The sequence below is a fragment of the Botryllus schlosseri genome, chromosome 9 (genome assembly GCF_051294905.1).
Source record: "Botryllus schlosseri isolate E-star chromosome 9, Bs_hap1, whole genome shotgun sequence".
Taxonomy (NCBI): domain Eukaryota; kingdom Metazoa; phylum Chordata; class Ascidiacea; order Stolidobranchia; family Styelidae; genus Botryllus; species Botryllus schlosseri.
Window position 1 is genome coordinate 10,886,929 of NC_137244.1, and position 12,844 is coordinate 10,899,772.

At 39.6% G+C, this 12,844-nt stretch overlaps 2 protein-coding genes and 1 long non-coding RNA gene across 3 annotated transcripts in view; 1 reads left to right on the forward strand and 2 right to left on the reverse strand.

Moving 5' to 3' along the window:
- Window positions 1–12,844, reverse strand: part of LOC145446572 (uncharacterized) — a 203,627-nt gene that overhangs the window by 103,335 nt on the left and 87,448 nt on the right. The gene's annotated exons all lie outside the window — the stretch shown is intronic.
- On the forward strand, window positions 617–10,492 carry LOC145446556 (oxaloacetate tautomerase fahd2, mitochondrial-like). Its single transcript, XM_080324895.1, has 8 exons — window positions 617–778; window positions 2,619–2,741; window positions 2,815–2,890; window positions 3,522–3,624; window positions 3,686–3,783; window positions 4,750–4,912; window positions 9,296–9,492; window positions 10,212–10,492. The coding sequence occupies exons 1-8, from the start codon at window positions 642–644 to the stop codon at window positions 10,284–10,286; spliced, it is 972 nt and encodes a 323-aa protein (XP_080181021.1). The 5' UTR covers window positions 617–641; the 3' UTR covers window positions 10,287–10,492.
- LOC145446562 (signal recognition particle receptor subunit beta-like) lies at window positions 11,762–12,842 on the reverse strand. The gene has a single exon (XM_080324908.1). It carries the CDS (start codon window positions 12,840–12,842, stop codon window positions 12,051–12,053), a length of 792 nt encoding a protein of 263 aa, XP_080181034.1. The 3' UTR covers window positions 11,762–12,050.

Consider the following 12,844-nt stretch of genomic DNA (forward strand, 5'->3'; position numbering starts at 1 on the left):
AAAAATACTTTTTTTGCGGCTAATAAAATTATTGGGTTGGATAAAAACGTTGCACATCAAATTTGGCCAAGTTATTTTTGGACAAGCCAATTGTACAGTTACGGCCCTAGGCACAAACACACACACACACACACAAACACATACACAAACATACACATAAACATACCATGTTTTGGAATCGGGAAAGGAGGATACTTTTACCAAATCAGAAAAGTTACTTGATCAAGACTGAAAAAAGCCGATTGTGCTGTAGATTTTGTTGAGTTGATTGAATAAAAAAAGGTCATCACTCCCATTCGACTCACGAATGCCCGTTAGAACGTCCGCATTACCTATTTCCCGCCATTCATGCCGTTTTGCAGTTGAACCTGACCGCTATCCCACATGTAAAAGCTACAAAGGAGGACGAATTGTCAAAAAGGAGGACATTTTAGGCGTCTTCGTAGGACATTTTCCATAACCCGAAAAGCAGGACAAATCCTCCTAAAGGAGGACGTATATTAACCCAAATAGATAATTATAATGAGATTATAATGATTACATGTAAATAATCATTGGTCTCAGGCACAATTGCGTTTCATATGACCTTTGACTCCTAATCATCTTGCTGCTTCATGAGATTTTGCAAGTTTGTTTGCAGAATGCTCTCATATTTACGAACTCGGCATTTCCTTCATGTCTTTCCAGCGCAGGCAGCAGTGATCTTGCCACGTAGTATTTCGAACTCATCTTCCTTGAACATGAGGTTAGTTCAATTCCAGTTGCAAGGATCTCAAAAGTAAGTATTCAGTTGTTACACTAGATTCTTGGCTAGCTGCGTACCTTAATCAATGCATACCGTAGCACCTGATTGGAATCGCTGGCCTTTTTGCCTGATACATCAGGTGAGCAGCGATGATTTTCTAAGTTAAAGTAATTTAATAAAAAATAATTAAAAAATGAAATATAGTGTGAGCACAGGGCACCGATTCCAAACAGGCCGTAGCACAGCGCAGTCCGGTTGATGTCACAAATTGTGAGGCCCGACCCGAGTACCTGTACCATTTGATGTATTTCATGGCTATTAGAGTTCACCAGTGATACTCATTTTTGATCCGTTGCTCCCCGTATTACGCTCAATATATAGTGTCACCCAATTTAAAAGCCAGAGTGGTACGCCAGGTATGGCGACTAAGGCTTATACAACTGCGCCTCATAGAACCAACAAAAATATCTCACTATTGCTGTAGTCATGTAGATAATAATCTGCGCCACAGTCATCTTCTACTGCACTGAAAATCTACACTGTAGGCCGTTACTAAAATAATGATAATATATAGTCGTTGAGTTATATTTTCATCTGAACAAGACAAATTGTGTATACATTGCCATAAGACACAATGCGATGTAATGAACAAATAGGAGGATGCCGAACGATGCACAGTTGCGGTCTTTTAGACTGACATCTACCTCGGCCTAGAGTGCCTGCTGTCACAGTTCTTTTCGATGTTGATATTTTTGAAGCCACAGCCCTTTGTAGTTCTTTGCATGTCTTTCAAGTGCTTTCTTTGGTCGGGTCTTTCTCTGGGCTTTTTTGTCGCCGCGAGAACAGCGACGGTGGAGAAAGAGGAGACCAGGTAAACCTCCGACGGGAATCGAACCGGGGCCGCCATGTTCATAGGCGCTCATCGTCATCATTCATGAAGCATATTAAAATTGAGACAGATTGTGCTTTTTAGAGCATATTGAATTGTCACAATTCGTCTGTCTGAATAATCACACCATTAAACCAATGTAAAATGTATCTTATGAGACATTTTGTGCTTTTGTTGCATCACAGTCTGTGAGCTCAATTTTTACGACGAATTTTGCTAATCAAGGAACGTTATGGTCTGTAGTCTAAAAAATCAGAGCGGAAAGTTGTCATTAGATATGAGGACCAGGCATAACTAGCTTGTTGAAACAAATTCCAATGTCTCAGTTTTTTTTTGGCCTTGTCAAGACTAATTTTGCTGATCATGGCACCTCGTGGTCCGGGATGCATTTATTTTGTCAATGTCACATGGTTCAACAATATTGATTAGCATACTATTCTACTTGAGGAGATCATCAGTGTTGCCAATTATCTCTGTTCTGCCAGCAAATATTTCATTATTCTACTTGAGTACCATCAATGTCAGCAACTATCTCTAGATGTCATTCTTGATCGAGCAATTTGGGTCTCGTTTGTAAACTTATTTTCAAGCAATTCGGGTCTCAGTTTCGAGCAATTTAGATCTTGGTCTTTAGAGAGAATGTATTTGGTTGGCTAATTGGTGTTCGAGAGTTTTTTTTATGACAAGTCACTTTAAGACATTAGGACTAATTACGGTATGTCTAATTATTTTTGTAGCGTATCTTTGTACACTAGAAGTTTCTGATATGTGCCAAGGTTTTAATAGGCTATTTTCCATTTATTGTGAATCACTGTGGGACTGGATTTTCGTACATTTGTCTCATGAAATTGCCCAAACTTGAGAACCACTGCACTAGAATGAAGTGGGAACATCAAGACATTTGTGAGCTGTAGAAGTATGATGACTAAGTACTCCCTGGAAATATGAATTCATTATTAATTGGTTCTAGTATTGAATTTGAAGGATTGGCGTCGAGTTGAAGAATGGTGGAGATATTGTTAATCTCACAGATGCTGATTCGAAGTTTCCCAACAACATGGTGTCCTTTTTGCAAGGCGGGGAATCTTTGTTAAATGAGGCCAAAAGGTCAGTTAATTAATATCTAGAATTTATGCCTCCAAAATTTATTTCAGCTGTTATTGTACCTTCACAATTTCAGATGTGCTGAAGAAAAGTCGACTATTGTATCAAGAAATGCAATCAAGATACTGTCACCGATCACCAAGCCAGAAAAAGTATATGGTCACATTCGTTTAGTTGTAAATCAGTGGTTCCCAAACCTTTTCAACTAGAAAAATTGTATAACAATCGTAGCACACTTAAGGGAGAAAAAATGTGTGATATTGCGATGGATATAGCCTACTTGTTTATATGAACATTACGACTGAAGCGAGGTTGCATTGTTGACTAACATTCCCGCATTGCATTTTTTATTGAATTCCAAACAGTCTCAAGTTTGTAGCTTTTGTTTTAAGTCAAAACAGAAAACACATATTGAGATAGCCATGAAGATGCAAGTAGCAGTATAATCGTGATTGCTTTTGTACCGATCATGGAATAGGATTTGGAAGCAGACAGCAATTTCTTCAATTTTTTGTGGAAACAGAGATTGAAACGCAATTTAATCAACCCATCTCGCTCTTTCCGGGCTAGGCCTCTGAATTTAATCACATGCACAAAATGCCCTACTAACATTACCAGCTACCGTGTTTCTCAGCTTACTTCAGTTAGTCCGTTGATTGACCATTCTACTTAAAGATGGTATGGCTTCTTTATCCGGTATGCTGGTGGCTGTATCAAATATATATCTTTCAGTGTACAAATTGATTTTAATTGTGCAATGTCTATTCACCGGTCTCATTACAGGTTATATGCGTTGGACTCAATTATAAAGACCACTGTGAAGAACAGAATGCCCCTTTACCCGAGGAGCCTTTGATATTCTCCAAGTTTCCAAGCTCAATAATTGGTAGGGAGTAGCAGATTCGTTAGTAGATTCAGGTGGCATTTGACATTGTCTATTGCTTAAGGTAACGGTGATCCGATAGTTATTCCGAAAATCTCCAATGCTGTTGACTGGGAGGTTGAATTAGCGGTGGTGATAGGTAAAAGAGGGAAGCATATCAAGGTAAGAAATCAGCTACACATCATTTGTACAATAATATAAAATTCCTCATCCTGCCAATTTAAGGTTTGGGATATTCCTATAAATTTAGCCATATTTCCAGTTACGTATGGTTGTGGGTTGTGACATGTTCAGTGTTTTTTACTGTTTTCCCTGTTCGCACCCCCTCTGGAATTATGCAAAAGATTGTTGCTCTCCTGTGTAAAGAACCATAGAATCTTTTGTGTGAAGCAGGGTGCTATATGTAGACGCGAAACACAACAATTCAGCAATTAATATGTCACCAACTGCAAAGCCCTACCATCTTGTCCGTTTGTAAAATTCTCATCGGTTTTAATCTTGTGTTTACAAAGATGACTCTAAATTGAATGCGATGATGTGTACCATCTGTCTTGGCGGTTCACTTTTCCAGCATGATTTAAACAACTTCAGTATAAGAATACTGTGCGCCGGTCACAGGCAAAGCAAACAGCTCATGTGATAGCTGATAGTCGTGCGTCACAAAAAGAATAGATGATTGCAAATATACGAAACCAAGACAGCATCGATTAGGGTAGTGAATTATTTTGTTTTAAACATTGAAAAAATATTTGAAATGCGCGGTAATCAAGCCATCCCATTTTCTAACTTTCTCAAATAATCAGCCTTCTCGCACCATCAAGGAGGATGTCTCGTACCCAAGGATAACAGCCACTGATTTAGATTATGATATACTGGTGTGATGCGGTTTGGGTGTTTTTGAATATCTTGATGTCAAAAGCTACAGTCACATTAGCGGCTGATTTGATTTATTTCACTATAATCAGGCAATTTCTATTACTGCGCTCTACTGATGACATAATTTCAGATAAATGATCTTGACTTATTTCCGTACATGGAGTCTCATCGGAGTATTGAATTTGAAATAGCTCTTATAATTAAGATTCGTCAAGACAACTTTTGTAATCATATCTTTTGTGGCAACAATAGGCAGAGAATGCATTGGACCATGTCGCTGGGTACACTATCGCACATGACGTCAGTGCAAGAGATTGGCAAATGCAAAGAAATGGAAAACAATGGCTTCTAGGAAAGACGTTTGATACATTTTGCCCGCTGGGTCCAGCTTTAGTTACTAAAGAGTCACTGCCGAGTAAGTCAATATGATTGACATGCGTGAAAGTGGTCTAATTATCCACTGATATTTATGATGATTTCATTCATAGAATTGATGCAAACGTGACCAATAGGCACTTCCCACTTGATGAAATTAGAATTAGACTGTTTACTTGTGCTGTATAACTATTGAAGTATTAGTGGAAGTCGTTGGCAAGTCGTTTACTTAAGTATTGCAAGTTCTTTACACTAGGGTTGTGCAAAATCAACTCCTGCCTGATTCTATTCCGAGTGAAATATGAGGCTTCGAGTTGAGTTGTTGACTATCACTCCTGATGTCATATTCATTAGGAAGCATTTTAAAGTTTTTTATTTGTAGCTTTTATGTGACCACAAATAAAATATTCTGAGTTTAACATGGTCAGAAAAATTTTTGCATTTGTTAACTCTACCTGAGAGATAATGCATTGCTACACTGTCATGCGTTGATCGCTACTTCCAATAAGTATTGTTTTCTTGTAGTAGGAAGCTATATGTTCTGATGGTTTATACCAGTGGTTCCCAACCATTTTCGGTGGCAGGGCTAAATTTAGAATTTCAGAGCACGGTCGGGGCCGCACGAATACAAGGTCAATGAAAGAAATCCAACATAGTCACAAAAATATGAAAATTGGCGTTATTCCGATCATTCGCTTGACAGTTGACACCATTGGCCATTGTGTTACCGCGCTCCCGTTGTTCAGAAGAATCAACCTTTGCTGCCTATTTCGGAGTAGTTTTATTGCCCTGGCGAGATTTCAATTCGTATTTTTGGAATCAGTGCGACACTTGCTTTCTATAAACACCGACATATCAAATTATTCGGACGCTTGGGTCACGAGCTATAGGACTACCAATTATGTTGCTTTTTGCCGGCTAAGCAGTACACATCACGGCGTATTCAATCGTGAGTCACTTGTTACACATCTCTCCGCAAATTGTTATCAATACCCAGGGCCGTAACAGCACTTCGTCAGCCCTCCTCCAAAAAAACGTTGCTCTTGGGCCCCCATAGGGTGATAAACCGAACTTCGAAGTCCCCCAGACCCCCTCGAGCTAGATGGCTGTTTACCATTATTTATCATCTAAATCGGGTGTCCGTTATAATTCAGTATTGAATCGGTCAATATAATCGGGAATTGCATATATATTGGTATCAATTTTTATCCTCTCTCTGCTCACGTAATCAGATTGACAGGTTGAACCGAGTGAGTTGTGTTTCTAAAGGTAGGAACACTCAATTATAATTAAACATGTTCGGGCATATACCCGTTGGCAGGAACGAAACAGCACTTCGTCAGACCCCAAAAAAACTTAGGTCTTGAGCTCCCATAGATTGATAAACCGACCCCCCGACCCGTTGTTCGCTTCTGCCACGAAATCAGGATCACCGTTTAGTGAGCCAGCGTGGAGCTCGAAAATTTTCGATAATTCAAAATAAAATAGGTCAATAAGATCGGGAATTGCATATATATTGCTATCAATTACTTGTCCTCTCTGCTCCCGTAATCAGATTTACCGGTAGAGTTGAGTGAGGTATCTTGGAAACTGTAGGGCCCGCAAATAATAATTAAACATATTCGGACGGGCGGACCCGTTGGTACGACTTCGTTACATGATGTTATTTCATGACCTTCTGTCTGCTATATCAAAAAAATATAGAATTGCCCAAACGCACTAAACTAAAAGATGCACACGATTTCAAATTGGTAGTTCTTCACTGGCATATAATTCTTCTCTGCGGGATTGTAGCCCAGAAATTCCCAATCGCGGCCCTGAGGGCCGCATGCGGCCCCCAGCTAGCCTTCTTGCGGCCCCCACAAAAATATTGACAAATCGATTTATGAAAAAGAAAATATTTATAAAATACTCTTGCTTGGCTTGGAGTCAGAAGTTTTCAATTAGGATTGCAGGAAAGTTGTGAGTAGACTGGTAAGATTACGTCACTGTTGTTTCAATGCAATGTGCCCTAACTTTCCAGTTGAACGAGCAGGACCTATAGATATAGGTATAGATATAGGTATTGACAGGACTGTAAATGTCGCACCCCAAGCCCCCGTATTGGGGGGAGCGAGCTCGAAGGGGGCCCAAAATTATTTAGTGAATTTGCATATATGATAGAGTATTTTATGAAATTTTATGCAACTTTATCAAATTTTTTTCGCGCTGTGCTCGATTTCATGTTTCCAAGTACCTCAATTATTGAGTACTCTTCCACCAAGATAAAATACGCAAGATTTATAGAAGTGGGCATATCGGCGTTGGCCATTACCGCGCCACGACGCACGAAGACATATAAAGTTTTAGGCCATGTAACATGCGACTCCAAGAAGTGTGCCAGAATGATCGGCAGCGAGAAAACCTTGGCCGAAAAGGACTGCCTTACGCGGACCGAAAACTTCGTTATTTATATACAAAATACATATAGGTAAATTGACCATAGGCGCCTAAATGACTGGCACCGAATGTTCCTGTCTTGGCAATCTGAACGTCACGAGACAAATAGGCTACAACAGTGGTTCCCAACCTTTTTCGGTGTCGGGGCCAAATTTAGAATTTCAGAATACGGTCGGGGCCGCACGAATACCAGGGTAATGAAACGGACCAAATTGTGAAAATTGGCATTGTTCCGATCAATCGCTCGAAGCCATTGTTATGGTCATTGTGTTGCTGCGCTCCCATTGTTCAGAACAATTGACCTTTGGTGGCTATTTGGGAGCAGTTTTATCACCCTGGCGAGATTTCAATTCGTATTTTTGGAATCAGTACGACAGTAGCTTTCAAATTATTCGGACGCTTGGGTTGTGAGTTGTAGGACTACCAATTATGCTGCTTTCTGGGCCATTTAGTGAGTCAGCTTTTATTGCCTACACTCGCGAAGCGCGAAAATTTTCTGTAATTCATAATTGAATCGGTTAATATGATCGGGAATCGCATATATATTGTTATCAATTTTTATCCTCTCTCTGCTCATCACGTAATCAGTTTTACAGGTAGAGCCGAGGGAGGTGTGTTTGAAAAATTAAGGACCACTCAATAATAATTAAACATCTCCGGGCGTATATCCGTTGGCAGGAACGAAAGAGCACTTCGTGAGCCCCCCCCTTTCCCCAAAACAGCTTTAGTCTTGGGCTCCCATAGGGTGGAAAACCTACCCCTATGACCTTGTTCGCTTTTACCACGAAATCAGCTGTACCGTTAAGTGAGCCAGCGCGATGTGCGAAATTTTCGATAATTTATGATAAAATCGGTCAATATGATTGGGAATCGCATATATATTGCTATCAATTTCTTGTCCTCGCTGCTCACGTAATCATGTTTACCGGTAGAGTTAAGTGAGGTGTCTTGGACACTATAGAACCCGTTGGTATGACCCCGTAACATGATGTTATTTTGTGACCTCCTGTCTGCTATTTCAAAAAAATATAGAAAAGCCCAAACGTAGGCTACTAAACTAAGAGACGCACACTATTTCAAATTGGTATTTTTTCACTGGAATATAATTTCTCCCTGCGACATGATATGTGTCTTGTGAGGTTCAGATTGCCAAGACAGTATTTTGTATATATAACGAAGCTTCGCTCAGCATAAGGGCAGTCCTTTTCGGCCAAGGTTTTCTCGCTGCCAATCGTTCTGACACACTTCTTGGATTCGCATGTTACATGGCGTAAAACTTAATATGTCTTGGTGCGTCGTGGCGCGGTAATGGCAAACGCCGATATGCCCATTTCGATAAATATATTTAGGGGTAGATGAGTACCCAAAAGTCAAGATATTTGGCAGCATGATATCACGCCCAGAGTAAAAATATGCACAAATTTTCAAAAACATACTCTATAATTTATGCTTATTCACGAAATAACTGTCATTCACGAAATAACTGTCTATACCTATATCTATAGCTATTGCTCGTTCAACTGGAAGGTAGGGCACACTGCATTGAAACAGCAGCGACATAACGTTAGCAGTCTACTCACGACTTTCCTGCATTCCTAATTAAAAACTCCAAGCCAAGTACGTGCATTTAATAAATATAAAAATTTATTTTTGTTAGTACTCAATTTCTTAATATTTTGCGAGGGCCGCAAGAAGGCTATCTGCGGGCCGCGGTTGGGAATCACTGGTTTATATGACACATTTATAGGCATTTGCAAATTGCAATCTAATAATGGTCGAGTGAGTGTTAACAGTGGCATTTGACTTAAAAGACAGCATTGCTGCTGCTAGGGACATTCGTTAGCAACACGCGATCCTTAGACCAATCAGAACCAATGACGATGGATATTCCCTGCCCTATGCTTACTTACATACTTTCCGACAAGCAAGGATACCTGTGTTTAGGAAATGCTTCCCTGAATATTAATTATTCAAACTACTTTAGATCCTCACAAACTCGGATTGAAGTGTTTGTTGAATAACTATCCAATGCAGGATAGCTGTACCGAACAGCTTGTCTTCAAAACTGAGGCATGCATCGAATGGATCTCGCAATTTGTGACCCTTGAACCTGGTGATGTCATACTGACTGGTACGCCTCCCGGCGTTGGAGTTTTCAAGGATCCACCAGTATATCTGAAGGTTTGATATTTTTCAACTGCCGAATATAAACAATTTTAATCAAACTGAGATACCTTGATGACAACATCATGACGATTTTACAGCATTCTCTTCGTCGATTGGTCGACATTTGAGTGGGAATTTTTCTTGTGCTAAAAACTATACTGATCACATGTTCATTGTTCAGTCATTGTGATGGGTAGACCATTGTTTAATTTGAAAATATTGAAATTAACAATTATTTATTTGACCAATCCCAGTTTATGTCATCGAAAGGATTGTTAGTAGGCCTATAACTTTTAAATATTTCATTAGTTCGCTCTATTTTCTATCATTTTTACCCTTAGCTTTTATATTAATAGACCATATACATCCAAGTTTGCTATTCCTATCGTTACAATGCGAATTGCATAGTCCTGAATTTTTACTTTCCCATCGTACCTTGCTATATTGGTTTCACTGTTGAATTTAGTGTGCCGATTACATTTAATCTTGCACGATATTTTGTGATGAAAGCAATCTTCAAGCTCTGTCTTACGAACCTTATATTCAGACCAAAATACACATGTGATGACTTGGATACGACATGGTTATATTTTAACATGCCCTAGTGAGCTATAGAGTAATATCTGCGATCAAATTTTATCGTTACAGACAATAAGCGATGCTAATCGAAGTCACATATTCTTGACCGTACGTAATACCATGGCCATGATAATAATTGAATGTTTTTTTTTCAGCCTGGAGACGAGGTGACCTGTGAAATTGAAGGAATCGGAAGTATTACAAACCCTGTCATAGCAGAAGACGTTTGAGTTTCGTCCTTGGTACCAAATACTGTTGATATTACTATCAATTGTTTGCGATTCCTTATCATCATCAATAATTATTCCATATGCTTTTATCCAATGTTTTCGCGAATTACTGAAAATACTGAGTTGATCATTAACTGTTCCCATGTGCTTCATGTATTGCAAATCATAGATGTTTTCTGCAGTTGAATAAATGCTGTATTGTACGTCGTGTTGTCTTGTAACATATGATACATCACACGACCTGTTTTGGGTCTGAGCTCTTGTATTCTCAACATATGCTACTCTGGTGTAATGTTCAATGAATGTGAGATAATTTAATGAAGCATTATAACAAGCTAAGTCGTTTAACTGTTTTAGTGACGTTAGATGAGGGCTGTTTAGTGGGTCCTGCATAATGTTTATTGGTTACATCCATGATCAAATTTAACTTGAGATGATTCAGGAACAAGAGTAGTATGGAATACACATCAATTCAGAATCGATGTTCGATCCAAGGACTTCGGATACTGGTCGAGACCAATGCTAATTTTGAAAATGCAAGGCGGTCTGCAATGGTTTGTCCTTTCTACTTATTTTTACCACACGAATACACTTTGTTAACCTGCGTTACTTTCCACTATTGAGATGTTTCTACATTGACTGCTCCTTATCAGTATTTGAACTGAAGTGCCAGTGAGGTGATGTAGCCTACAGTACCGGATTCTGTTTTCGGAGATTGCACAGGTTCAAGAGCAATGGACTAGTAGAAGTCTGCGACTCTGCCTCCCAATTTCATCAAACTAACTTAGATTACCTGAACTCAGTTGTTGTAACTAAGTCACAAGCCAATCTCACTTTTACAAGTTTGACTCGAGTCATTTTCAATTCACCACAGAGTCCGAGTCAATATGTTCACAGTTCAGTTCAACCAATTTTTTCAACTCTGCTCAAGTGGTATAGAATGGCTCGCATTCATAATATGGTAATTTTCGTCAATCTCGACAGTTTCTGACCCTACTGTTCTTCGAATTTACAATGATATGTCTGTCTTGGCCGTCCTAGTCTAAGAGTCGTGCACAATGACTCGAGTACAAGTTGAATCAGTACAATAATTGACTTGAGTTGAGTCATTTCACACAATGACGAGAGTCACCAAAAATCGCTACTCGAGTCATTATAACCCTGTCTGAACTACTTTTCGACTTCTTATTTTCTATTTCAATTGGTTTTGGTACGTCCCCAATATCCATAATTCGGCTTTAACACACACTTCTGCTGCATGATCATTGATTGATCAAATGACTATGTCTATGACTATGTCTATGACCTCAGGACAGGGCTGGTTAAAAGCCTTTGCAACTTTAGAGGTGTGGCAGCGATCCCTCCCAACTGCCATGGATCCCTCTTAGACACTTCAAACGACTTGCACTCTAATTATGTTAAAGGGTTTAGCATCGTATGAACCATCCATACACAAAAATTTTAGTACATGAATATTGAATATGCGCAATGTTTATTATTCCAATTTATTCACTCCCTTAGTAAAGAACATAGTAAATCTACTGTCGTACAACATCTTGTTGCATACCTAGTAGAAACACACACAAACATCCAATATTGCATCTGGTCAAACGTAGCGTAGCAATATTACAGCAAGATGTGTTAACAGACGCACATGCTACGCCGACCCGCAACATTCGGAGACCTGATTTCCGACGGACAATTATCAACCACGTTCAACACACCGTCACTCAATATATGAAAAGACAACACGACCGTTCAATCTCATACAAGCTTATTAACCCACAACATTATTTCATCTAGCCTACTCTCTCCCTCGGAATCACCTTTCGCATTGCACTCGATGAAATCGACCTTGATTTTTCCCAAGTGAGAGAATTCAAAGTTTTTTCCTTTAACTCCCAAAGTGACCGCGCTTTCTTCTCCGTTGGTACTACTCAAAGCGGCAGATCGTGTTTTGCGAACCGTGTTCAGTTCATTCTCGAGCTGCTCTTGAATCACTTTCTTCGACTTCGCAGTCAGATGATCCTGCTTGTTGCAGGCTACGAGTATTGCAGGGTGTGATTTCAATATAACTGAATCAGTGAGAACTGTGAACAGGTACTCGGCAACGTCTTTCAAGTCTCTTGAAAACGATTCGCTATCGACTACGAAGATGATTCCCTTTGCTGTGTCCTTGTATATGTCAAAATACTTTTGACGAATAGCTTCCGCACCGGGTATATCTACGAGGTTCAACGTTCCTTTCTCTGTTGTGTAGGCTCCTTCGTTTTCTTTCAACGACACCACAGTCTCAACTTCTTTCCCGGCAAGGACTTTAGATAAAATTGTTGTCTTCCCTGACCCACTGATACCAGTTAGTATGATTCCTGTTCTCCGAACTCGACTGAAAGATATCAGCCACCAAATGATGTAAAATAACACAGCCGAGACGACGGTCGCCACAAAGAAGAACGTCATTCGATGTTCTCCAGTCGCATATTGCTTGTAGATGTCAATGTACTGTTCCATCACAAAAGTAAGGTTAATGTCTATTTCACAGCAACCGTAGGGCATAG